At 42.3% G+C, this 25463-nt stretch overlaps 1 protein-coding gene and 1 long non-coding RNA gene across 4 annotated transcripts in view; one reads left to right on the top strand and one right to left on the bottom strand.

The window, feature by feature from the left end:
- Positions 1-100: 100 nt before the first annotated feature.
- Positions 101-12541, top strand: LOC139805932 (uncharacterized). The gene is made up of 3 exons (XR_011730055.1): positions 101-2836; positions 3737-3861; positions 6577-12541. It is a non-coding gene; the product is annotated as an uncharacterized lncRNA (long non-coding RNA).
- Positions 7139-25463, bottom strand: part of SPECC1 (sperm antigen with calponin homology and coiled-coil domains 1) — an 85701-nt gene continuing 67376 nt past the window's right edge. For all 3 annotated transcript variants that reach the window (XM_071764859.1, XM_071764858.1, XM_071764860.1), the window contains 3 exons: positions 13278-13394; positions 12930-12989; positions 7139-12172 (listed from right to left, as the gene is read on the bottom strand). In XM_071764859.1, the coding sequence (XP_071620960.1) occupies positions 12083-12172; positions 12930-12989; positions 13278-13394 (267 nt within the window). In that variant the 3' untranslated portion in view covers positions 7139-12082. The remainder of the gene's footprint in view (positions 12173-12929; positions 12990-13277; positions 13395-25463) is intronic.

The raw sequence follows: 25463 nt of genomic DNA, 5'->3' as shown, positions 1-25463 counted from the left end.
GTCCCGGTCTCCTCAACCCCACGCTGCCCGGATCCGCATCCTGCGTCCCACCACCCGGACCCCGCAATCTTCGGACCCCGCACCCGCAAACCATCCGGACCCGGCACCCCTCGGACCCCTCACCCACCCGGGACCAGGCGTGGTGACCGAGCCACCCACCTGGGTGCTCAGCCCCCTCAAGGGCCGCTTTGCTAAGCGATGAGTGAAAAATTCCTCCCTAAACGTTTTCCCCCCACTTTTCCCCACCACCAGCAGGGCTCAGGTGCCCCTAAGGACCACTGGGGACACCGCCCGGGTGTTGCCACACAGAGAAAAATCCCCACTACCAGCGTGCTGAGCAAAAGTAAGAAATTTCACAAAAAATAGAGGACAGCAGAGTCTGTGGATGGTTATCAGGCAATGTGATATTTCCTGATGTAACAAAATGGCAAAATACCACGGATGAGCAAACTATTACTCACAGGGGTAGAGTAGTTGAGTTAGGTATAAGAAGCTTGGAAAAAAACCCAAAGCCTGATGCAATCACCAAAGAAAGGAGTTGGGTGCAGTGATGGATCTTAAAATCAACACAAAATACAAAGATAAATACACTTTAGAAGCTACTTACTTTTTTGTGACAGCTTTCATGCTTTATATTGTGGTCGCCATCAAAACACAATCAGATCAGAGGTTGAACTTCACACTGGTTTTTAGCATCCCAAAGCACTAAATAATCCAGCACAGAAACTAGGAAAAAAAAAAAAAAAAAAAAAGAATCCAAACAATTCAGCAAAATAAACCTTCCGGTAGCAAACAAAGTAAAAGAAATTGCCATTGTTTTGGGGTTTTTTAAACAAAGTTGGAAATTAAACCCTGTGGAAGGGAAAGCTTTCTGGGATCCAGAGTCACATCACATGGGAAACACATGGGAACAATAGGATCAAAATGATTTCTCTGGATGTGGTATAAATGGAAACACTCCCATTCACTAGCAAGGCTTTGGATCAGGCAGATGGGAAGGGGAGCTCCTCACCTGGGTTGAACAGAGCCATTTGTTTCAAGTTGGACAACTCAGGAGCAGAAGCTTCAGGATGACATGGATGCTGAAGAAAACTCATGTCTGTGGCATGTTTAATTTCATGGGGATGTACAGCAGGGGTCCCTTTGCTCCCTTTAGACAAAAGGCTCTGCCCTTAGGGAGCATCACATCACCCTCCCACCCAACACCGTTGCACTTCTCATCCTCCACACCTCTGGCACAAAGGACAGAGTGATTCTCACACCAAACTCCTGTGATTGAAACCTCAGTGTCTGCTGGGACTGCACTGAGAGGAACAACAGAATTTTGAGGACAATGCAAGGCTGCTGGCACACAGCACCCTTATGTCAGGCTGCTCCATCCCTCTCAGCCCTGGCTGGATCCTGAACTTGCCTACACTGGTTTGGTTTATTTATTATTTTGGGATGAGAGTAGCTTCCCTCATGCAGAGGTTGTTGTAATCATGTAAACGATGGTAAACTCTCATGGAAAAGCACTTTTCCCCCCAAAGCAATGGATTTACATCAGGGTTTTTTACACATGTTGTTTTCCTAGCTCCAAAACATGTGCCAACAGAAGCCTTCTGATGCTTTATTGCATTTCAGTGGAACAAGAATTAACTTTTTGCAGTGGATACATTTTTATTAGCAAAGGATCCACTTTTGTGATCACGGAAGTACTTTTTACAGGTTGGTCCTAGGGAACTGTGGTTTATCAAGTCAGACATGGACAGAGAAACCATTACTTCAGCTTCTGATGGATAGGTTGTTGTGGGCAAGGTCTCTCTGTGAGGCAGGTAGCAAGGCTCTGTGGATACTGTGGATTTTGCATAAATTTGAGATTCACAGCTCTCCAAAGCAGCAAAACCTTTGCCAAGCTCCAGTGGTTTATTTTGGCATTGTTCAACTGATGCAGCTGAGCTTATTCTGAATACAACTGAGCTGCAAGGGGAGCCAAGGACAAGTGTGCTCAGCTCTGCTGTACAAAACGTGGTTCAAACCCACTGGTAGTAAGAGCAGGATGAGCCCATTCCCAGCCAGAGACACAGACTGCCCTCCAGCTGCATTCTTTGAGCCCTATTTTAAAATATACAGCACTGTACACCTACCATTAAATACCAACTGAATGTGCTGGCCTTGTGAAGTAACCATCTGAGCAGGCATTGTGAAATCTGGGGCTCCAAGGATGGTGAATCTGTAGGTGATAATGTGCATATTTATATACTGGAGAAGGAGAAAGGCAGCCACATGATTGGCAAGGTAAACATAGCCCAGAAATTGCAGTTTGTGGAATCCATTCAAGAACCAGAGAGTAACATGGCAACAGGTCACTGGAGCACTGCTGGATGCTCGGATGTCAGAGACTAATGAATCACCATTACTATTATTTTCCTGGATTCTATTTTACTCCAGGGATTTGTCTCTCAACACTCTTATAGGAAACAGCCCCAGCCCCAATCTGTTGCTTTCAAGTATTAAGAACTAATCTGGCTCTTTTGTTTACAGGGAAACAGATTTAAAGAGATCCCACGTTATGAATGGTGGTGTGGTGGGAGTCAGGACCAAGCACCCTGGTGTGGTCACAGTCAGTGTCTCTGGGGTTTGGCAGAAGCTCACCAACCTTGTACGTGCTGTTCCTTCTGTCACACAATCCCTGGGGGAGCAGAGCTGCTGCTTCAGAGGCCATGAGTTTCCTGCAGCCCTCTGTGATCTCTGTTGTGTGAGGCCTCTGAGCAGTCTTGGGCTTCTTCACTGAGGACTTCCCTTGCAATCTCTGTCTTGACACCTTCTGTACTCCTGGCCCAGACACAAAGAGTAGGTGAGGAGCCCCACTAGCACAGATCTGTCCATACACACTGAGCAAGGGGCCCAGGCAGCCCTCAGGGGCAGTTCTATAAACACAAAGAAAAGCTCCTGAGTCAGTGACAGATGAGATGTTCTTGCTGGTCCTGCAGCCAGATTCACCATCTCAGACACATCTCAGACACTCCTGAGACAACCCTGGCAGATTTTTTTCCTCACTAAGCACACAAAGAGTAACAAGCACTGAACTGGGAGTGTCTCTGCTTCGAAGGGACACTGACATTTTCTGGATACCGAAAACAGGGGGTGGGGAAAAAAGACGGATGCCAGACAAAAACTTCATCTGTCTTGCTGCTACAGGCACATTTGTTGTGTTTACTTTGGCAACTGTTCATTAACCTGTGAGAGCTTGAGGAGTGAGTACAACTGGCTCATGGGTGCCAGAGGGCGCTAGCCCAGCAGCTGGTGGCTTCTCCAGCAAGGCAGCTGCCTGCCATCCCCTTCTGTGACAAGGCAGCTCCATCCCAAAACTGCCCATATGGAGCAGAGATAGGAAATAAGGACAAGACAGAGGCCTGAACAAGTAGGATAGGCTGTGGCACAGTCTGATGGAACTGGACAGAGAACCAGCTCCTGTCTGCCACGTGGCTGCAGCTGACTGCCATAGCTAGAACTCTTTCCCCTTTGCATAAGGAATTTTCAGAATTCTTAGGGATTCAGAATTGCTAAAGCTGCAACATCCCTACCCTGCAGTACAAAACCTGGAGATTTCTGCATTCAGCTATCACTGTTTTCTGCAGGAGAACATTACTGGTATGGCAGCCACAACTTGCTCCACAGGAGCCCATTGCTGCCAAGGGAACCAAATCCCCATTACTACTCAAGTCCTCACTTGTATTTTTGGGTTCTTTTGCAGGACAAGACATAGCTTGTCCTGAACCCAACTCCAAGAAAGGATTCCCAAGACACAGTATAACCTGTGAGCAGGTACAACGGCCCTTTTGGTGGTACTGCCAAGGATGGGCTGATCTACAACACGAGGTAGGTGAAGGGAACACAATTTTTGAGGCAAACTTGGTATGCAGGCAGGTGAAATACTGCTCATCTCTGTCTGAATATTTATTACCTGCATTGCTGTGCTGAGCATTAGCATGTCAAAGGCTCCAGATGAGCTCTCAAGTAAACAAGGATGGAGGTGAATGGCCAAAGGTGAGGTTTGTATCATCGCTGTAGGCATTTTTCTGGAAGAGGCTGGGAAAGGAAAGTGGAGAGTGAAATTCCAGAGCAAACTATTTCCATACTGGAGACTTCAGTCTGTGAAATCTTTGGAAAATCAAACAGGAAAATTACAGTAAGCTTGTAAACTGCAGATCAACAAACTTGGATTTTCCTAGTCCCCAGGTCATTGCCAGATAATAAATGTAGATTTTCCTGGAATTTAAAACTGGTGCTTAAATTACCTGCAAGAACTCATTGTGTAACAATGCAGGTGTGAATTCTTTATAAATTGTGGGTTGTATCTCACACCTTTTGTTAGAAAACAAAAAAGTCACCACAAGACTGAAAAAAATAAACTATAAACAGTGGTGAAATTAAAAAGGAAGGAATTTGGCTGAGTGGAGGCCAGGGCATGAGGATAGCATTTTGAAGATGTGTTTAATTTATCTCTGCGTTTGATTTTATTTACTAACCACCTTCTGTGATGAAAAGCCAAGTACCTCTTCCAGCAGTTTTTTAAAATGAAAGCTGCAGCTCAAGCCAAGGCCATGTGAAGCCCTGCAGTGCTGAGCCCTGGGTGCAAGGTCTCACCTGCACAGGGCTCCCAGTGGGTATTGGGCCCAGTTGTACCATTGATACTGGTGGGGCCAGGTCATTTGATTTCCACAGAGAAATCAAGAGGAGGCATGGGTACATTCTGGCAAGGAAAATATGATATTTTACAACTGAAAAAGCCAAGCAGTCATGGTGGTAGCCTTGCTTCCTGGAAGCTTGATCCTAGTGGGACAATGTTGGGTACATCCTGCTAAATCACAAACCTGAGGAGTTTGTTCTCTTCCTTGGCTATAGTGTGAGTGGCTTACTATGGGAGAGAAAGGATGAGCTGACTAAAAACCAAAAAAATTACAGCACATTAAAGTGGAACAAGAGCTCAAACTGCTACATGCTCTTTGTTTAGCCAAGTGGTAAACCAGAGCTTTGCACTGAAGGTGTACAGCTGTCTGCATGGAGCAGACAGAAAAAGCTCTTGCTCTAGTGTTAATTCTCTTAATCTTGTTACTTTCTCTTTAACCAGCTTAAACTCATGGTGTGTGGGTCATTGCTATGTACTTAGGAAGGGACAGCAGTTCACATTCTAGATATGTGAATAATGTTTACCCATGTTGGCATTTTACAGCTTGCATTTTCTTCCTGCTGTGCTCAATAAAAGCCACAGATTGCCCCCATAATCTCACTGACATCTTTTCTGGGTGACATTTACTTCAGGGGCCTGCTACCCAGAGTTTTCCAGTATTAAATTCTGAAAACTGACACATGTGAGACTTCAGCCACCTGGTTCTGACCTTTGCAGCCCATCAAGTCTCCATCTGGAAGACTTCTTATTCTCCTGGCATTGCTTATACTTCTCTACCACCTTTTATGACTTTTATCTGTCAAGCACCATGTGTGATTTTTGTTGACTGGTCTGTAAGGCAGAAAAGATTCTTGCCTTTCCACATGCCAGGACTTGGGAGTCTATCCCTACCTAAAAATTGCTGGGTGTTACCAAACGTGATGGCTGACCTAACAGTTTCATTCATGGAAAGAAAACAACCATTAAACCCCTCACTTATTGCAGTTATTGCAAGCTGCAGACAGAAATTACCAATTTTATGTCTCAGCTGAGATCTGGCTGGGTCACAGGGCAATGGAAATGAGGTAGTCAGTCACACACAGCTTTGAAAGCCACCAGGAACCAGCTCAGGTTACATTAAAGCATCTACTTGTGTCTCAAATACATCCAGGGAGTCTGGAGAAATCACAGCTTCCCTGAGCAGGGCAAGACAACCAGAATGTCACCACACTGGGAGTAAACACCATTCCAAAGCCAGTCTGGTGTGATCATTATTTAGTTCTATTATAATACTGCATATTAACTCTGGCTTGTGGCTGCAGACTGTCTGCAGCTATTGCCTCAAAGGTTCTGTAGTTAAAGAAGACAAAAGGACAGAGAAACCAGATCAACAGAGGATTGGGAATTCAGACAGACAAGAACTGCCATATTCCAGGATCACACAACCAATGAACTTAAGTACTCAGAGTCCTGCTTTTTACTCTTTCACTTTACTAGATAGGGCTGGTTCTGAGAATTCCTTTGTAGAAGACAACTGAAGTGAAACTACTGAGCCAAGTGCTTTCCACATGAACTACAGCAAACTTTCCAAATAAAGTGCAGGGGCAACTTGAAAAAATTAGGAACTCCAGTTTACCATTTCATGTTATCATGCTTATCCAGGAGATAAAGCTGCCCAGACCAGAAAAAACACCAGAACAGAATTGCTTTTCCCATGGCATTGCCACAAGAAGGGATCAGCCCAGTGAGAAAAGTCTGGGGCTGAAACCTGATGCTTAGGTGGGGAGAGGCAAAGTAGTTTGGATTATGCAAATGGAATTTTTTTTCCCCATAAGGTTTCATCTACCCAGCTGGACACAAACGTACCTGAGAGGCTTGAAGAGATTTCAATGCCCATTTCTTTTATCTTCTTGATTTCTTTTCAGACTCAGCAGTTTTGATTGTTCCATCTCACTCCTGAGACAAAAGCTGTGAAAGTATTTTGGAATTTGATCCCTGCAACTTTGAAAGCTCTGCATCTAGGTTGGGTAGTGGCTGGAGCACAGCATCCATGGAGCTGAATTCCTGAGCACCAAGGCAGGACTCCACAGTGACTTACACTTAACTCCACTTGTAATTCCTTGCTTCCACTTCCTGACCACTTCTTTCTTAATCCTTTTAAGAGCTCCTAATGCAGAGATGTATTGTTGTTTCCTATGTTTTTCCCTTACCTTTGCATTAGGATGATTTCCTGCTGACTCTTCTGAGAGATTTCTTGCACTCCTTTATTCCAAAGATGATCTTCTGAAAGGCATTCAACTGCATCTGAGTTACTTAAAAAACAAAACTTCATGTATTTATGAAAAATAAGATTCTGACTAAATTTTCCCTGCTAACAGCACAGGGCAATCAACAAACTATGAGTATTTAAAAACCCTCCTGGGAGTCCTGCTTCCCAGCAGATTACAGAAGACTGGTTTGCATGGATTTGAAACATTAGAACAAACATCAGAAACAGAAAAAAGATTTATTAGAAATATTACACAGATTTTTGCATCATACATTTTAATAATGTTAATCTTTAAATATTAGCATGTCCAAATGTGGCAATGCTTAGTATATACATTCTAATGTGCTCTTTGTATAAATTAGGTTATGATGTAACATCTGTACCCAACAGAGGAAGCTAAAAGTACTTGGCTGTCTGTTAGAGGTGATTATCCCATATGACAAACTCAAGCCTGGACCAACAATCAATAAAAACATTGTGTCCAGCACTGCCCAGGGGAACTTGGCCCACGTGCAAGTCTAAAAATGTAGAGACCATCAGTTGAGAAAAATGTTAATTGCAGTTCAGTTACAAACTTGGTTCTACACCATACTGGTGAGTGAGTCTACATGGCACTGGAGTTGGTAAAAACCAAGAGTCTAGCATAGTAGAAGTTATTGCTGGGTTTAAAAATGTCTTAATGCTCAGTGCCCTGAGTCTTTTTAGGCAAAAAGCCCTCTTCTGACAGGAAAATGCATCATCTCATCCCATACAGCCTCTGCCTTTTCTCAGATACACAAGGCACAGCTTGGCAAACCACTGCCCCATCAGATCCCTGCTGCTGGAAGCCCCTGCACTGTAAGCACAGGAAGATGAGGGATGTTCCGAGGAACTCATGAGCCAGTGCTCATGTTTTTGTTTCCAAGGAAGAGGGAAAGCCAGTGAAGCTAAAAAAGGTAGGGTTTTGAAGAGTTCCAGATCAGGAATCAAACAGGGAAGAACTGATCCTTCTGCCAGCGTACGCTGAACTTGGCTTGGACAGGAAACCTGCACATAACCAGTTGCATATATAAAACAGAACAGAAAAAAAAAAAAAAGGCAGAGAAAACCTGTAAATAAAACCAACTTCAAAAAAGAAAACCTGCCAAAGAGAATGTGTCTCACTGAGAGGAAACTGGAGGATGTGCAGAAGTCAAAAATCACCCTGCTCAGCAGGGCTGCCTGCTGCAGCACAGGAAGAACCAGGAAATCTTTGTCCCCTCTGCATTTCCGTGACTGTCACAGGCACAGGAAGGGGATCCTGGCAAAGGCTGCAGGCTCCATGCTCTCTTCCCCCCTCATCTTCTGAGATCCACCCCAGGCTGCCACCTTAGGAGAAATGTCACTCGAGATGACAGGCAGTAAGGACTCTCAAGCTGATCTCCTTTGCTGTCCCCAAAGGCCCAGGTATTTTTGTCCCATTTGTGTCCCTCTCCTCACATGCTGGACTTTGCCTCTGTTGAGTTTCACAGTGCACTTTCAGAAACAGCTCCTCAGCCTTTCTAGGAACCCTTCCTAGAGGGCTGTCTCTGGGCTTGCTTCTCCACACTTCTCCACCTTTCCAAGCCATGAAACAACTTGTACTTTCTATGACACCCCAGAAATCCTGGTAGTCCTATTTTAGACTTTTCACAGGTAAATCTCCTTTCCTCTCTACCAGCTGCAGTACAACAGTCACACCACACAATATCCCTCCACAGAACTTCACTGAGATCCCCATCCTAACCATTCTTCTCACGTGCTCATCCCAAATCAGCTATTCAGTTTCTTGTAGTCCCATGGACAACCCAAGGACACAGACACAGGCATGTGCAGGTATGTTTAAGAGTGACTGGATATTTAGGGAGCATGGTGACACAGTGGAGAGATTTGGGTTTTTTTCATATACCTGCATCAAGGAAAGATCCATTGCTCCTGAGAGGCAAAGTTAGAAAAGATTTGGGAAGTTTAGGCAAAATGTTGCTGATACAACACCATCCACATAATATCATATCATATCATATCATATCATATCATATCATATCATATCAATCATGCCATGTTACATTCTAGGGCATTTTCAGAGGATTCTCAGAACTTCTATGAAAATTATCCATATACTCTCTAGCTTCACTTAGTCTAATCACTTAATCTTAAAGGCAGCTAGAATTTTAATTTTGCAGTTCAAATCTGAGATGTCTTACAAGGCCCTGATGATTTTCTAAAAATCAGGCTGGCCTGCAGCACCTTGCAGGGGATGGATTTAAATTATTTAGATTTTAAAGCAATATGAAAAAATGACAGAAAATCCAGGTCTGGAAATGTAACAGTGCAAGGTTCAAAAGGAAAAAACCTACCTAATATTGTGACAGTTAAATGAACAAACAGACAATATTTTTAACCTCAAAATAGAATCTCAAAGAGTATCTCCCAATCTCAAAGTATCAGCATTTCAAAATGTGAAGTTTTGCAGGTTTGAGGACTGAAAAGTAGCATTGAGCAAATGGTGAAACTGATTATTTTCTACCCTACTGCCAGCTCTTGTTCTAACTTCTAAATAAGTAAAAAAAATTTCTGAATTTGATAGAAGGAGTGTTTGTTCTGTGCTGCTGGAGGGCACAGGAGAGTAAGATGCAAGGAGAGGACAGAAACATTGCTTTGCAAAAAATCATTCAAAAAAAGAAGAGCTGCCAGATCAAACAATGGTTTATAAGGCCCAGCAACCAGAGGGTTAAAATTATCTTTCTTTTCCAGATCAAGTGGAGCCCTCTGACTTTGAAATGTTTACCAGACGCTGGGAATTAAAACAGTTTTTCTCATCCCTGCAAGTGCCCAATCCAAAGCCCACTGAGGAATATGGAATTTTCTGTGTTGACTTCACCATGCTTTGAACTGCAGCCCGTTGGAGAGATTTGGGACCTCTGCCAAGGGACACCTCCAGGGAAAGGAGCCTGCTGCACCCAGGAGGCAGTGGAGCTCTGCAGTATGACTGCCTTCTGAAATGAACTCTGCTTGGAAGCTATTTTTCTCTTCCATCTTATATCAGATAACAGGAGGTTGTGTCTGAGAACACTTAGAGCAAACTCATCCAATGTTCTCTAGGGAAGACAGAGTGGATTCTGGAAAACCCTGGAGGGAGTTAATTCAATCTGGAAAGCACTCTCTTGCAATGAAATAACTCTGGTCAGCATTTGCAACTGCTTTGTCACAGTGTGGGATGCAAGGGCACTCTAAGTGCCCTTTTTATCACACTGTCCTTTTTTATCACACAGACCCTCAAAAGGTTGGAATCAAACTTTCCTTTGGGAAATCCTGAGGGATTAGAACAAATGTCAGACTAAAACTAAGAGCAAGAGATGTTTCTCCTCCTGCAGAACAGGCATACTCTGCATTCCTCCAGCTTTCTTTCTGTTCAGAACACACAGTGACCTTGGCCACTGCCATCTATCCCATAATCCTGTATTCTGCTGTGAGAAAACCAAAGTTTGAAACAGGTTGTTTACTAATTAAATAGTATTTAAAAAAACAAACAAACAACGAAGCACTGTGGGGAAGCCAGAGGCTGAGATCAACCACCTGCAGTCCCCCTGAAAACCTGAAACCAAGTTTTTTTCTGTGAAATTACTTGTTTCTACTTCATGAGCCTTTTTTTTTTCCAGGAGTTAAGAGCAGTGAGCACACACTATTTCTTTTAGTAAGAGAGGAATGATCCCTAGCTCCCTACAATTAACATCCACAAAGCATCAAGTCTGGCCACAGGGTTAAACATGCTACCTAAACAACTTTCTTCTACCAACATAATCTAAAGCAGCTAGTCCTGTGCAAAGTGTGCCCTCCAAGACCTGCTCCTAGAACAAATGAAGCTGCCTGCTTGATCCTCCTGTCCTTGGAGACAAACAGAAAATTCAGCTTCATGAGATGAAATAAGAGAGAAACTATAATGGGAATTAAACAGAATCTTTCAGACATTTTACTAACGGTACAACTGAGCTGGGAAGCTCTTTTCTGGCACCTGAGAGGTTCCTATGACACAGAGAGGGCTTCCAGTTACATTCTGACTTGTGAAGTTGCAGCTCCTGTTGGTACCAATGTGTTACTGTGTTCCTTTCCAAGCTAACACCACTTCCAAGCATGAAACAGTGTGCTACATTTCATTGGACAGGGCACTGCCTGTCTCAAGGTTCATGCCTCTACACACCAATCACATATCTGTGCTGACTGCACAGCACAGAAGAAAGAAGCTACTCAGTCCACAAAAATAGTTACTGCTGAGATGACACTGTATTGCTTAGAGAGCCCTCACCTGATTACTTGCAAACTAAAGCTAGTAAATGGCATTTGCAAGATTCCAACAACAACTGTGCCTGCACAGTCAGCTGGGAAACCAAGCTCTGGCTTCCTGTAGTAATCAAGTAACGAAGTTGTAGTAATAAAGCTATTTTTTCCTGAAAGAGATTCCTTCTGTTTGATTTGAAATGAAGTCCCAGCACCCAACAGGATATTTTAGAGTTTGTTCACTACCCTGTGAGTGAACAGAATGTGGTTTCTGAGTTACAGATGATCCTGTTATTATCCTGCTGGTTAAGCTATGGCAAGCACAGTAGTGTACTGAAAGGGTGAGATACCTGAGAAAAACTCAGGCTAAGGTTCTACACACTTATGTGCATCTGTCATGGTGTTTTAGAAAATACATGGAGGCAAGAAAACAACATGTATTTGGGATGAGCTAAGCACGTTTTGGCAAGAAGAGCATTTTTGTGAGCTTTTGTATTAATATTAATCTCCCAGCTTCCCTTGAGTGCCAACAGAGTCCACACTGATTCAGAACTTCGTTTCGTAGCAGGTCTCCAGTCGGTGGAGTCAGGTTTGAGGCAAACATTGTTTAGCACTAGGGATCCTCTTCAGAAATATCCCACACGTTCCAAAATCTTTTGCAATTTCCACGTGGGAATAAAATCACAGATGAATTTGGTTGGTAGAGATGGAGGATGGAGATTCATTTGGTCGCAGTCCCGGACGTAGCGAAAATTACGGAAGAGCTTTCTTTCAAACTAAGAGCTTAGGTTGGTTGTGGAAGAGGAGCAAGTGGATTTTTAAAGTGATCGAGTGCATCTGTAGCATTCTGTGTTCTCTTCCCCACTTCTGTCCACCTCTTGCTCTGCACCTCAGGTCTCAAAGTATTTGTAAATCTGGGCGACATACTGCATGACGCTCTGCCAGTCCGGCCGGTCTGTGTACAGCATCTCACTGAGCTCCTGTGCAGAACACACACATTGCCAAAACTTACTCAGACACCATCACTGGGAACACCACTGGCTCCTCCAGCTAGCTGAAGCTGTTGAACACTACTCTGCTTCCACTCCAGAGCTTCTTAAAGCCACATGCAGTACAAAAAAATCCATGATCTACTGACCTAGTGCAATTCTGAAATTTTTAAATAAACTAGTCCAGCAGCCAGAGGCATTTTGTATGCTGAAAAGATTTCTTCCATCTGCAAAGATCAAGTCTCTATATAATTTTGCTAAAATTGCTGCTTCTGTGCATGTCTTTGGTTCTGTATTCAGCTCATGAACCTGATAATATTTTTTCCTTCACATTAAACTTATGTCTTCCTTGTCATCATATTGCTGATTTTAGAAAAGTTTTTTGAACAGGTTAACAAACAAATAATCTTTCTGTTTCTTAAAACACTAAAACAAAAGGAAAGAGAATGGTTTAATGGGGATGTCTGCCCATGAAAATAGGAATAACCTGGAATCAGCTTCCAAGCAAAGAACATAATCAATACTCTCCTTTCAATACTAGATGACTGGAAGTTCCTTCAAATTATATTAATTCTATAATTCTATGCATTCTTTCTGGAAGTTCTAACACCATATTACCTTTCAGAGATGGTGGTGCAGCCTGTCCTAGCACTATGTGAACATTTTCAGTGCATGCTGACTGATGGCAACAAAGGCTTTGGAATGGTGTATGCAGCAAACTTTCCCTTGCTTAAAGAAGGTTACTCACCAGGCTGGGCTTGATGCCTACACTTTCAGCAGCTTGAAATGCTAACAGCAGATTTCTCTTCTGTAAAAATAAGACAATAGATTCAGACAGTTTGTCACCAGTTCTTTATCTAGTAGACACCAAGTTTCTCTCTGGGAGCAATCTGTTGCTTTCCTCCCCCTTTTCATCCATTCTGTTTGCTTTGTAAATTGCCAACTGACACTTGCCTCTTACTTTTGCTCCCATCTACTTATTTTGTATCTATCAAGATCCTGCAACACTCTGCCTTCACCAGAGATCCATCAAAATGGAAAATTTCACTGTGGATTCTGCAACTGGTAGGAGAGGAGGAGGTACAACAAGACTTACTTTATCCTGACTGTTGAGCTCCTGGTAAGGAATATGTGCAGGCAAATAGGTATGCAGGAGAGCACAGAAGGCCAGCCCATCACTCCAGCTGCTGCTGAAGTTGGTGATATCAATATTCTGTAAATAAAACAAATATACATCAATAGCCTTCCAGTTGAAACCCCAGAGCTGAGCTAGAAAAATCCCTGGCTTGTCTGTAGCAACACTCCCACCACTGCCAGCTCCAACAGGAGGGCAGTGAAAAGTAAACATTTTGAAAGAAATAGTCTAAAATGGTTGTGAGTTTAAATGATCAAAATCCATCTTGCTTCCCATTGTTGCTAAATGGTCTGATTCTTCTTTGCAAGTCACTCAACTCACTACAGGGGTGCACTCAGGTGCACGGGGAAAACCCAGTTTCCCTGCTTATGACAAGTGAGATCCAGAATTAGAGGTCCAGGATTAGAATGATTACAGAAACTGGTATTTTTAAATCAGCCCATCTTGAAGAACTCCTTTAAAACACCAAGACTGCTGGGGTGCAGTGCCCTTGGGGCTCTTCACAAGGATTCTCTTGCAAGGCACAGCAATAGTTAAACAAATACTGGTGGCCCAGTTCTGATCCTGTGAGCAAGGTGACCTTTCCAGTGCTCTGGTTTGCACTGACTGCCCAGACCAGCAAACTAAGGAATTCTCGTGGTTTGGAAGCAGTTTTGTTGCTTCCAAATACCAGCTAAAAACAAAACAGTGAACTAAGTGATATTGCTTAGAAAAGTAGCAGCTGCTGGAGCATGGAAGGTTCCAGGAGCTGATGGTCCTGCTACTGCATCCTGAACTTCAGCTAAGACTCTCTGCCACTTTGTTTTCTTTATTTAGCTATTTCCCACTTTCTTTCAAGATTCCCCAGAAGACAAAGCTTTTACTGAAACCCTCGTGGAAAAGCTAATGCAGAGGCACTAAAACCCAGACAGGAAGTGTTGTAGTGTGTGCTCTTCACTTCCAGTGCCTCACTGATTACTTGTCCAACCTGGACTTTGTCCAGTCAGGCAGGAGCTCAGATCAGTAATAAATATCCATACCCAAACATGACTCAAATTGAAGCAAGACAGAAGATTTCAGGTTAAAATACAAATCTAATGGTTTCAAAAGCAGGCCATCAGCAGCAGACATTACCACCAGACACCACATTGTGTTTTACTCTATTAATGTCTGTCAAAGGAGATAAAAGAAGGGCAATATAGTGGCTAAAGACGGTAATAATAATAATAATAATAATAATATAAAAAGTATTTTGCACTGAAAGCTGTTTTGGCTTTACCTCATCTGTAGAGTGAAACCATGGAGGTCCAACTTTGTGCTAGAGAATTGGCCAAAACTGGATTATTCTATTCTCTTGACATTTTAGTCAAACAAGTTACTTAATATTTATCAGTCTGCAGTTAGCTGGAAAAGACTGGTTGCCAAATCACAAAAGCGTTTTTACTGAGGCCAACATTTTATCAGTGAATAGCCTACCATTAAATGCCAATATTCTCTTTTGGGGTTTTTTTTGTCCAACAGAACTGGAAAATGCAGGTTTTCCTCTCTGTGCCAAAGGCCACGGAAGCAGGAACAGGCAAAACCTTAGTTAAGCAACAGACAAAAGAGCAAGTCATGTTTGTGGGGAAATATTATATCCTGTCCTCAGTTTCATGATGCTATTATGAGCTACATGAGTTCCTTCCTACAGCATTTCACCAGCCAAGCACCAGTTTGATAATTTTACTCATAGCTGTTTTACCTGTACCTGAAACTCTTCTCCTCCTCCCATCTAACAGTACCCAGAGAAAAGTGCCAATGTCTCCAATAAAACCAGCACCAAGTCAAAAATCCTCACACTTCTAACAGCATTACCCAGTAGTTCCAGGATCCAAGTCCTACAAATAAGCCAAAGTTCAGGGATGGGGTTCTGCTGACAATATTTAAACCACAGGTGAAACCTACTGCAGCACACCATGATCAACAGAGAAAATGAACTCAAATCTGATTTTTGTCCTGTATGCAAACTCAAAATGCTTGAAGGCTCAGCTCAACCATCCAGTACAACAACAAACACTCAGACATACTCAAAACCACTTGGTTGCCATTCTCACATCCAACAAGCATCAGTGGATTGTGGCTTTTTCCCTCTAAACAAATGCATTTCCATTTCCTACTCAGTACAACCCCCCCTCTGGCATTACATCTCAGGTTCTGTGTTTAACTGCTTTACAGTTTAGGATATAAGGACAGGGGAAGTGAAATGGGATTTTCTGTGTTTTGTTGCACTGCAGCTTTATTTGTAATACCTCCTCACTACACCACACCAAAAGGAATTAAGTCAAAATAAAGGCACTCTGATTTCTCAGAAGATATTTGGCTCTGCTAAAGAAAAAAAAAAAAAGAAAAAAAAAAAAAAGAAAAAAAAAAAAAGAAAAAAAAAAAAAAAGAAAAAAAAAAAAAGAAAAAGAACCATTTAGGGAATGAACACCTTGGAAACTATTCACTTCTCTTGATTATTTTGGCAGTGGAACCTGTCTCAGTCTTTCTTCCATACCTCCCTATCCTGAGTACATGGGATCTATTTGTGTACATGCTGGCTGTTAATGTTCTCTTCCAAACTGCAAGATGGAGTTTGGTGATTTCTCTGTCTCCCAGTGTCCTTACAGCAGAACTCCAGCCCTAACACTGGAAAACTGCATTGTGGCTTCTCATGAGAGACCTAGAAGTTAAACTACAGAGAAGGCAGATGCACCACCAGAGTGTACACTGAGCTCTTGAGCTGGGTCTTTCATGGTGCTGCTAAGAAAATAATTGTGAGGGTGACATCCTTGACAAACTTGAAAGAACACAAAGGTCAGGCCAGAAGAGGGATGATTTTATAGCATCCTGACATAATCATCTTTACAAGACCCTGTGTGGAGTGGCAAAAAGGAGCATGGAAAGATGTGAGGATAAAAATTTTACCAGAATAGTGGTAGAACACTGTGTTGAGCAGACAGGTGTCCAGACTGAACTATTTCCAGTGCAGTTCCCAGGCTTTTTGTCAGTGAAAATAGTTCATTCTCTCTAAGTGAAAGCTCATGAGTGCATAAATGCACTGGGAATATTAAGAGACTGGGATCTGGAAGCACACCAGGGAGCTCAGTTATCTGAAAATGTTCTATGGTTCTATGAATATTCATGTACCCAACATTAAGCAAAGTTTTAAAAAAATAAAAGCCAGGCAATTTTATTTGGAGAGCAAATGTATTATCTATAATATTTGTGGCAGACTGAGTCTAAAAGACACTGAACACCTGCAAGCCATTAGCCTGAGCCTCCCACCCCAGGAGCAGGACCTTTGATTGCAGATAACAGAGCACTATGAGAGCCATGGTAAAGACCCACAGGGAAATCTGTGGGATCTGTTCTCACTAAAAACAACTCCTTGTTTATCTGAGGAAAAAACAACCACCCTGTTACAGTTCACTAGATCTTCAAATCCAAGTCTTCAGTAAAAGCAGCAATGACATCACACATTCCTCATTACAGCCTGGGTATGTTAAAATACTGACACAAGATATCCCCTCTCTGCTGTGCCCACAGCAAGGGCTCCCTGAGTCATAATTTTGTCTGCAAGACCCAGAGTTATAAATTGCAGCCATGAATCAGCTTGAAGATAGCCTGGAAGAAGGATCTGTGGAAGAAAGCCTGCAGTAAATGGGACCTTAGCATCATTCTTCCCCCACCCCTCCAGCAAACAACGTGCGAGTTGACTGGGGACACATTACCAAGATTTAGCCAAAGAGTTTCTTTCAAAGGAAGTAAAAAAACCTTGAGTTCTGGCTCAGCACTTCTAAATACTTCCTAAGAAGCAATTTAAGTGAAGACAGGCTCCTTTTAGCATGACCTGACCTTCCAAGCAACTGACACACTCCAGTGCATCTCAAATGCTCCAGCACAGACGTGTGAAACATCTGGGCCATCTACTGAGATCCGGGTGCATGAGGAGTGTGGTCAGGTCCAGTCAACAGGGATGGAAGGCAGGGATGCCTGAAATTAAAGACTGCCTGGATTCTCCTGTAATTACAAGGTGCACCCAGATGACTTTGGACAATTGCACGCAGCTATTTCACTGGGTAGCTGCAAGTCTGAAGTGATTTGCACATCACACTAACTCAATCCACTACTGGGAACCTTTCTGAATTCTCTTACCAATCTTTTTCTCTTAAATGGAATACACAATACAATAAATGCCTCTTGTTTAAAGAAAAAATAAATCCAGAATGGTTTGTGGAACAGCAATACTGTCTATTGCACAGAGATTAAGTGGCCAGCCAAGATTGGGAAGGAAGCCAAATGACCTTCTCTTGTGAATTAATGATCCTTCTTAGCACAGACATTGGAAAGTGATTATTTTTTTTTGCAAAAGCATCAAGCATCAGTTGACTGCAGCTGTCAAATGGAGCAGGGACATTTAAAAAGCAGAAGTTTAACAAGCTTAAATTCAGGTATCCTAAACAAAGGTTTCTCATTTCCAAACTGGTTTATTCTCTGAAGAGCCAGGGAACTGAGAAGATACCAAAAAGTCAGGCATGTCAAATTTTCTTCATTACTGTTCCTAGTTGAGTCAGACTGGCAAGAATAAGTAGCAAGATGCTCTCTGGAGTTCTGTGTTTAAAACCAAGCTCACTCAACAGGAGTTGTCTCAGGGACATCACTAAGAGGAAACTGAAAGGCCATTCTGTGCATTCTTCAAACTTAACTCTTTCTTCATGAATTATTGAGGAGGTCCATGGGAAGCAGCTTAGTTCTGTTTTCTTTAATTGCAATAGAGATGTGGTGCTGCCACAGGAATAGAAAATGGAAGTTCTATCAAATGAGAGGTATTTAAGGTAGAAGGTGATAAAGTAATTATGTGACCTCCATTTCCTCTGCTTGCAAGGTGAGGAACAGTTACTACTGACACTGAAACCATCCCTGTAACTACATATATGAGTAATCTCCCTAACGAGCCAAATCGCAGCCATTCATGCCCTGCAGACCTGTTGTTCTGGCACTGTCTGCACTGGCAAACATTTCACTATACTTCATTGACGTTGTTTTAGGTTTGATTTGTATTCATAAAGACAGATTTGTTAAAAACAAAACAAATCCTGAGGTATTGCTGCTGGCACAGTGCACGCACCCCATGGTGTATAGATTGGAACCTTTCCTAGCAAATAATACAGATTTTTTGACATGCAAATTACACCATGACAACATTCCCATCACTAAAAGCCACCTACTTCAAAGGTCTCACTAGAGGCTATTAAAGTAACAGGGTTTTGTATACACCGGGGTCTTAATTTATCACTTTGCACATCAGCTTCTGCTTCACAAGAGAGAATGTATAATGCTGAGTTCACAGGGAGATGGCTTTTTATTTCAGACTTGCAATAAATAGAAACAATTTTACAGACAGCTCTGGGCCATTTCAGAGATGAAGTAATGGTGACAAAAGCCATCTAAAGTGTGACACTTCCATGATTTACACCCCTGGCCCACCCAGTGAATGGGCAAAACAAGTGTTAGTTATATCTAGAGGGGCAGAGGGGGATTACACAGCAAGACCAGGAATTTATGAGTTCTCCTCATTGCAATAATCCCACTAGATAGTGATAAATTCTTATTTTTGCTATGTCTCTGTTTTCTGCTCTTCAGTATAAATTACACTTTGTTACCCTCACCTGCTGCAGGCCATCTCCCTGCTTGCTACACAACCAACCCTTACCAGCTTGCTCACCAGCTCACACAAATGACACCACTGCTAAATGCCACAAAGCAGAAACAGGGCTGTGTCCCTTCATTCCCAAAGCTGCAAGAGTTGAGGATGCAGCAGCAGAGCTCCAAGGACCACACAGATACTCTGGGCAAGGCAGGAGGGAGGGAGGGGGAGGAACCAGCTCCCCTCTGTGCCCAAGACAGCAGCAGAGCCGCTTCCTGCCGGGAGCCCTGGTGCAGAATTGCAAATGACCAAAGCGGCTGCTCCCACCCCGGGTTCCAGCGAGCTGTGTGAATTCAGAGATTAACCACGTCCTGGAATTCCTGGGAGGAGGGTGAAGCTGCAGGCTGCAGCGGGCCTAAGGAAAAGGATGGAAAGAAGGTGGGGAGAGGTCCCGGCAGCAGAGGGTATTGATGGAACAGGCAGCAGGGCTCAGCTCTCTCCCAGTTAAATTCAGGATCTGGAGCTGTTCCAGCTGGTGACCAATCAATCCAGGGTTTTCTCTGATTGTCATCGCATCCAGGCAACACAAGGAAAGCCTCCTGGACTTTGGGATGGATAGAATGTAAATGCTATTTTTAAAATTACCCAGCAGGATAGAAAGTTCCGCATGAGAGAGCTGCACGGGCATTTATTTTCTCCCTCCAATCATGAGATTTGTTTACAGGATAAAGTTCCTCATGTGAAAAAAGGTAGAGCTTGGCTCAAGTTATTTGGCTGCACTGGAGAGTCACGTTCATGCATTGGCATCTCCTGAAGGGGGCTTGATGTTGGTTATCAGCCTGGTAATTCCCAGTGTGCCAGGATTTGGCTCCTGCATTCAGTTTCCAGAGCTAACCCTGAGTCCAGCTCTCCAGCTAAGACATACAGTAAAACTGAATGTACACACTCAGCTATTATTCTTACTTAGAAAAAGAAAAAATCTGGAAGATCTTGATGTTTTAAGCTTGTATTTTTCATTCTTAAAAATTCTCAAGATTGCCCTTTTTAGCAGAACATCTTTCCAATCATTACTGAAACTCACCAACACCCAATTGCATGATACAATGATATATAATTTAACAGCTAAGAAAAGGAGGGAAATGGTATTATACAAGGCTGTCACAAAGATGGTCCAAAGCAGACTTGGAAACAAAAATTCCTGGCCATATTATTGTAAATATTTTACAGATTTATTTCTTAGGCACGGGATAGTCCCCCCTATCTAAATAGCTATTACCAAGACTCACTTCAGCTTTCAGATAGGAAAAGTCTCTCTGAACTTAACATCCTTCTCTGCAGCAAAATGCAGAGAAACACAGAGAGAGCTGGAAATTTCTCCCATTTCTCAAGAAACTCACAAAACATCGTAATAACTTCCTGTGAAAAATCCTACTTCTAAATGACAAAATGCAGAAAGTTCTCAAGGCTTTAAATCTAAGCTTCATGATACTGGTGTCAAAGGAATTGTTTGACCAGTTACTTTACCTGCCAGGTCTCAGGAATTATATTCTGCCCAGGTTCAAAGGTTGACAGGGTTTTGCCCTGGGTTTTGCCCAATTTAGCTCTTTGGTTCTCTGCTGGAACTGCCCTCCTGAGCACCAGCACTGGGGACTCTGGTACCATTTGCAACCTGCCCAGTGTCAGTGGTCCAAGACTGTGCAAGACTGAAGTATGAGGCAAAGTGTTCAGTCAAAGCTTTAAAAAAAGAGTGAGACAGAAGTTGCTTAAGTAGAAAGATAACATCAGCTGCCCACACTATGACGTACAAAGAAATCAGACTTCTTGTCTCTAAATATAACTTTTATCTTCCAGAATAACACTCATGTTTAGTACAACTGGCCATGAAGGAGCTTTTGCATCATTTTTGGCTGCTTGATACATCAGCAGTCAAAACCCACCCCTCCTAGCTGGCTGTCCTAGCAGCAGAGTCCCCTCCCTAATGAGAAGGTCTTGGCCCCATGAGCACTTGACCATAAGGAAGGCCTGAAGTCCTCATGAGCCCATCTGCATTTGTACATCTTTAGGCCACACTTAATCTGTGCTGGATCTCATCCAGCCAGCAAACAAGTTGAAAAAATATCAGAAAAAACAGAGGATAATGTTATGGAATAGGGCTTGAGAACAAAGAGGATATGGAGGAAATACTGCCTAGTACAAAAAGAAAAGGAATGCAAATTCCTATGGGAAAAAGAAAGCCACAGATTCATAAACAAAAAGCTAGTATTAGTCTGAGTTTAAACTGAATACAAAAGGGTAAAAAGCTTTATGTTATATCCACTGCCAAACCACTAGTCAACCAGTCTCTTGCTATAATTACTTGACAAACAACAAATACTGCAACTGCCTTTATTTTTCTCCCCAAGCTTTTGCATCTTTGGTACGTGGAGAACACAGTACCATGCAGAGACAACAACTTTTACATAGTCTGCTCTGCTAGCTTTGTGCTTCTTGTAGTAAAAGCATTCAGAATTACATTTAATGACTTTTAGGTTATGTTCGGAAGTAATTTGTTTCCAATTTCTGTCTCTGAGGGCTGGAACAGACATAATAGGAGTACTTCAGTGGAGGGATTGTTTTCCCTTCATTTTGAATAGCTGAGGCACTTCTACAGGAAAGGCACTTTTATTAACATATACAGCAAATGTTGAAGTATTTAGATCTCTCTTAATGCCAGTTTATAGTTATGAATACTATGCAGGCAGCAGTGTCCAGCAGGATGTTTCCTCAGGTCCCTAAAGCTTTCTGTGTTTTAAGAAAAGCAATGATCTAAACACAATTCACTGCTTTTGTGGCAAATTTTCAGAATGTTGGACATCCAGCTATTTGTATTTTGCTAATTTAGGCTAAACAATACAATGTCAGAGAGTAATATGCTAAAAATAGTTCCTGCATCCTCCTAAGCTTTCTTTCTAAAACTGCAGAGTGTGCCTGGGACCTACTGCAAAGTCAAATAACCCCAAAAAGGCATGGAAACAAATAATTTTCTTCTAACTTTGCTCATAGTTGCTCGCATATTTTATGCAGAATAATTAAAAGGAATGATTTTATTCAGGAGCTACTTGTACAGCATGAAAACTACAGGAAGACTGCTCTAGTTAGAAGTTTCTCTATGACGTAGATGTTCCTCCAGATGATATGAAAATGCTCCCCAAATATCAAGAAGACCAAAACCAATTTATCAGCCACCTCATTTTAGTGTCAGTGCTAACAGGAGCACACTGCCTCTTCTCCTGGAGATGCTCACTGCCTTTTACCACAAGCTGGTGTACTGTCTCCTCCTCTTTACCAATCCTTAACTTGTGACAACCTCACAGACAGCCTCTCTATAAAAGGAGGTGGTTCTTCAACAAGTGGGTCCAAATGGGTCCTGTTAAACCCAGTATAACTTTGATAAGAAGAACAACCATGACTGGGCATTGAAGAAAAGAGCTGGCCTCAGATTCACCTTTCCTCTGTGCCATAAGATGGATGTGTAGTGGCTGGAAAATATATGAAAATAGTTCTTTTAAGCAGATCATATTCATTACCATGGTAACAATTCCCTCCCCTCTCTAGAGAGGGTATATGAGGCAGAAACAATAATCTTCAGTTCTAATGAACATGGGTTAAGTGCCTCTTGATGTTCCATGTTTTCACAATACATCTGTGGATAGTAATGGACTTAATCTAGAGAGGTTTGGCCCCTTGACAAATGGTCTCCACAGAGAGCAAACAGAACCAGGGCACTTAAATAACACCACAGTCACTAATGATATGATTATGGAAGGTGATAATGCAACAAGAATGACTCTCAGCAGCTTCCAGGAGTTACAACTCACAGGAACAGAGCCTGTTAGAAAAGAGCCACGCAATTTCTACTTCACACTTTTGCTATGATGTATAAGCTTTTTAAATAGATGGCAAAAAAAAAAAAAGCAACAAGGGAACAAACCAACAACAACCACAAGACATCAGAGAAAAAGCTATTTTAACATAAATAACTTAGTCTCAGAATGGCTTTGTGGTTTAAAGGACTTGAAGTAATTGAGTTCCAGAGCCACAAAAGCAGTTCACAAGTCTGGTCATCTCCTCACCCTACATTATACACCATGATGTCAACAAATTCAGAGAGGCAGAAGGAACAGTCTGTGTATGTCTGGCAAAAGAGATCATGTGCCAGTGCACAATTTTTAGAGAGAACCATACATTAGATTGAGGGGTTTTTTTTTAAGCTGAAGATTTTCTTCAATATAGTGGCACAAAGTCACTGAGAGCCCAAAGCCTTATTTCACTACCATTCTTTTGACTGCTGAGATTTTTTTACCACCTCTCTTTATTACTAAAAACTGATAGCCAAAATGCCAGATAACATTCAACTGGGCACTGAAATATGGCAACTGAAACCACTTCATCAATCATGACAACTTATGCAGTCTCACTTTCATACTGTTTTCTCTTGGTCATTAAACTGAACTTCCACAATATTTTCTTTCTAGTGATTCTGTTTTCATGTTCTGAGTAATTACTTTCTCCTTAGCATTCACAACTTTTGGTATCAAATCATTGTTTAAATAGGGATCTTAGAAATGGCACAGCAGATCAGAGAAATGAGTGTTTTCACATTTCCCCTCAGTTACTGTAAACTCATGCAATTCCTTTTTTTTAAAAAACAAACAAAACCCATCAGGCCACTACTAATTTGTGCTGCATTTCTCTCAAGCCCCTCAAGCATCCCTCTCTTGTTTTATGAGATTGCCTCCTGGGGAACAGGCTGGAGTTCAAAGCCAGGGAATGTTCCCACTGTAGTCAATACAAGGATATATGCCAGGAGCAGAACACAAATTTTGTCTATAATATAACCTTTGTATGGATTAGAACATTGAAAAAGTGGAGCCTTGTGTACTGGTCCCTAGGTCTTATCCCCAGATATGTTCCTAGGTCACTAATCCAGCTTTTCTCAGGGAATCTGGGACATGGGTAGGAGCTGCTACTGAGAGTATCAGTTATTCTAATTCATGTTGCTCACTCTGTTTAATGAAATGTGGTATCTTCACAATTTCAACACAAAGGAATCTCACTCTCTCACCACCTCAGAGCAGGAAACTCCTACCAGACCTCAAAGGCAGTACATTCTGTCATTGTAAAAAATGAAGTTAAGCAGTCAAAAAGCACTTCTTTTATTCTATCATTCCTCCCTCACTGAGCTGAAAACAGCTTGCATCCAAAGTTATCCATGGTTTGAGGCTTTATGTTGGAAAGAGCATGAGAGATTAGACCAGGACTTGAACAGAAGATACCTTGTAGACAGGGGCATTATCAATGGAAAAGTCATCATGCACGTCACAGGGTTCTGGCCTGATGGAGTTTGTTACCTCATTCCCACCACTGCTGTGGCTAAGGCAGGAAGGAGGATGACATTCTTCACTCCACTCCAGTTCTTTGTACTCAAGAATGATAAAAAACTCCCTGTGGAGCTTAATATCAGCCTTATCGTAAGAGTGCAAGGGTCTGGGAAAAGCAAGTTCAAGAGGAGTCAGAGAATGCACCACAAAGAGAGCAATGGGAATAAGAATCTGAGGAAGAATGTCCGAGATAATGCCTCTAAATGAAGCAGTGAAGACAGAGAGACAAGACTCTCACCATTAATCAATACCATGTTTGTCCTTTGGCCCATCTGACTCGAATTTCTGCCCTGAGATCTTCACACACTCTGTAACCAGGCCCCCCACCACACCACAGTCTGAACTCCTCAGATTCTCCTGGATTACTCAGTGTTTGCCAGGGCTTCACCTGCTTGCTCTCAAAAACTGCTGAAAACTCATTCTGCTGCTTTAGAAAGAGTGAGAACAGACAACAGCAAGGGAAAGAACAAGAGCCTCATCAGAGCAGGAACCAAAACAAAAAAGCTTTTTTCTGAAACATCATCTGGACAGTCCCATAGCAACAAGCCTCCAGCAGCCATATATAAAGCAAAGACTTCCACTGTCCACTGAAGCACGGACACACTTTCCCCCAGAGACTGATACTGAAAGGAAAAACAAATAGACTTTGGTTGCCTTGCATGCCTCCTGGGTGGCCTGCTATCTGATACAGTTAGTTCCACTACTTGGGTTCAGCATAGAAAAACAAAACTCCTTTTCCATTCTGTTGCAGAGGGAATACTTGTTACTCCTGGTGCTGCTCGGGTACAGACAGATTCAGGATGATCTTCTACGTTTGCAAAGTGTCCTGGTTTGGGCCAGAATAAAGATAATTTTCTGTCCACCTAACAATTTCTGCAGTATCAATATACCTTGGCTTTATACTTTTTAAGGTGTTTCTTCATTCAAGAACTTTCTCCAATATCTGTCTTTCTGTGAAACTGGTGCAAACCAGACAAACAAACCACTGCTAAGAAATTACTCAAAATTTCAGAGATCAATTTACTCAAAGGGAAAGCTACTGTCTTTTCTCCCAAACTCCTGCACCCTGCAGCTAGTGTT

The sequence above is a fragment of the Heliangelus exortis genome, chromosome 21 (assembly GCF_036169615.1).
Source record: "Heliangelus exortis chromosome 21, bHelExo1.hap1, whole genome shotgun sequence".
In the NCBI taxonomy this organism is placed as follows: Eukaryota; Metazoa; Chordata; class Aves; order Apodiformes; family Trochilidae; genus Heliangelus; species Heliangelus exortis.
Note: the sequence above shows the minus strand (reverse complement) of the source record. Positions and strands in the feature narration are given on the sequence as shown.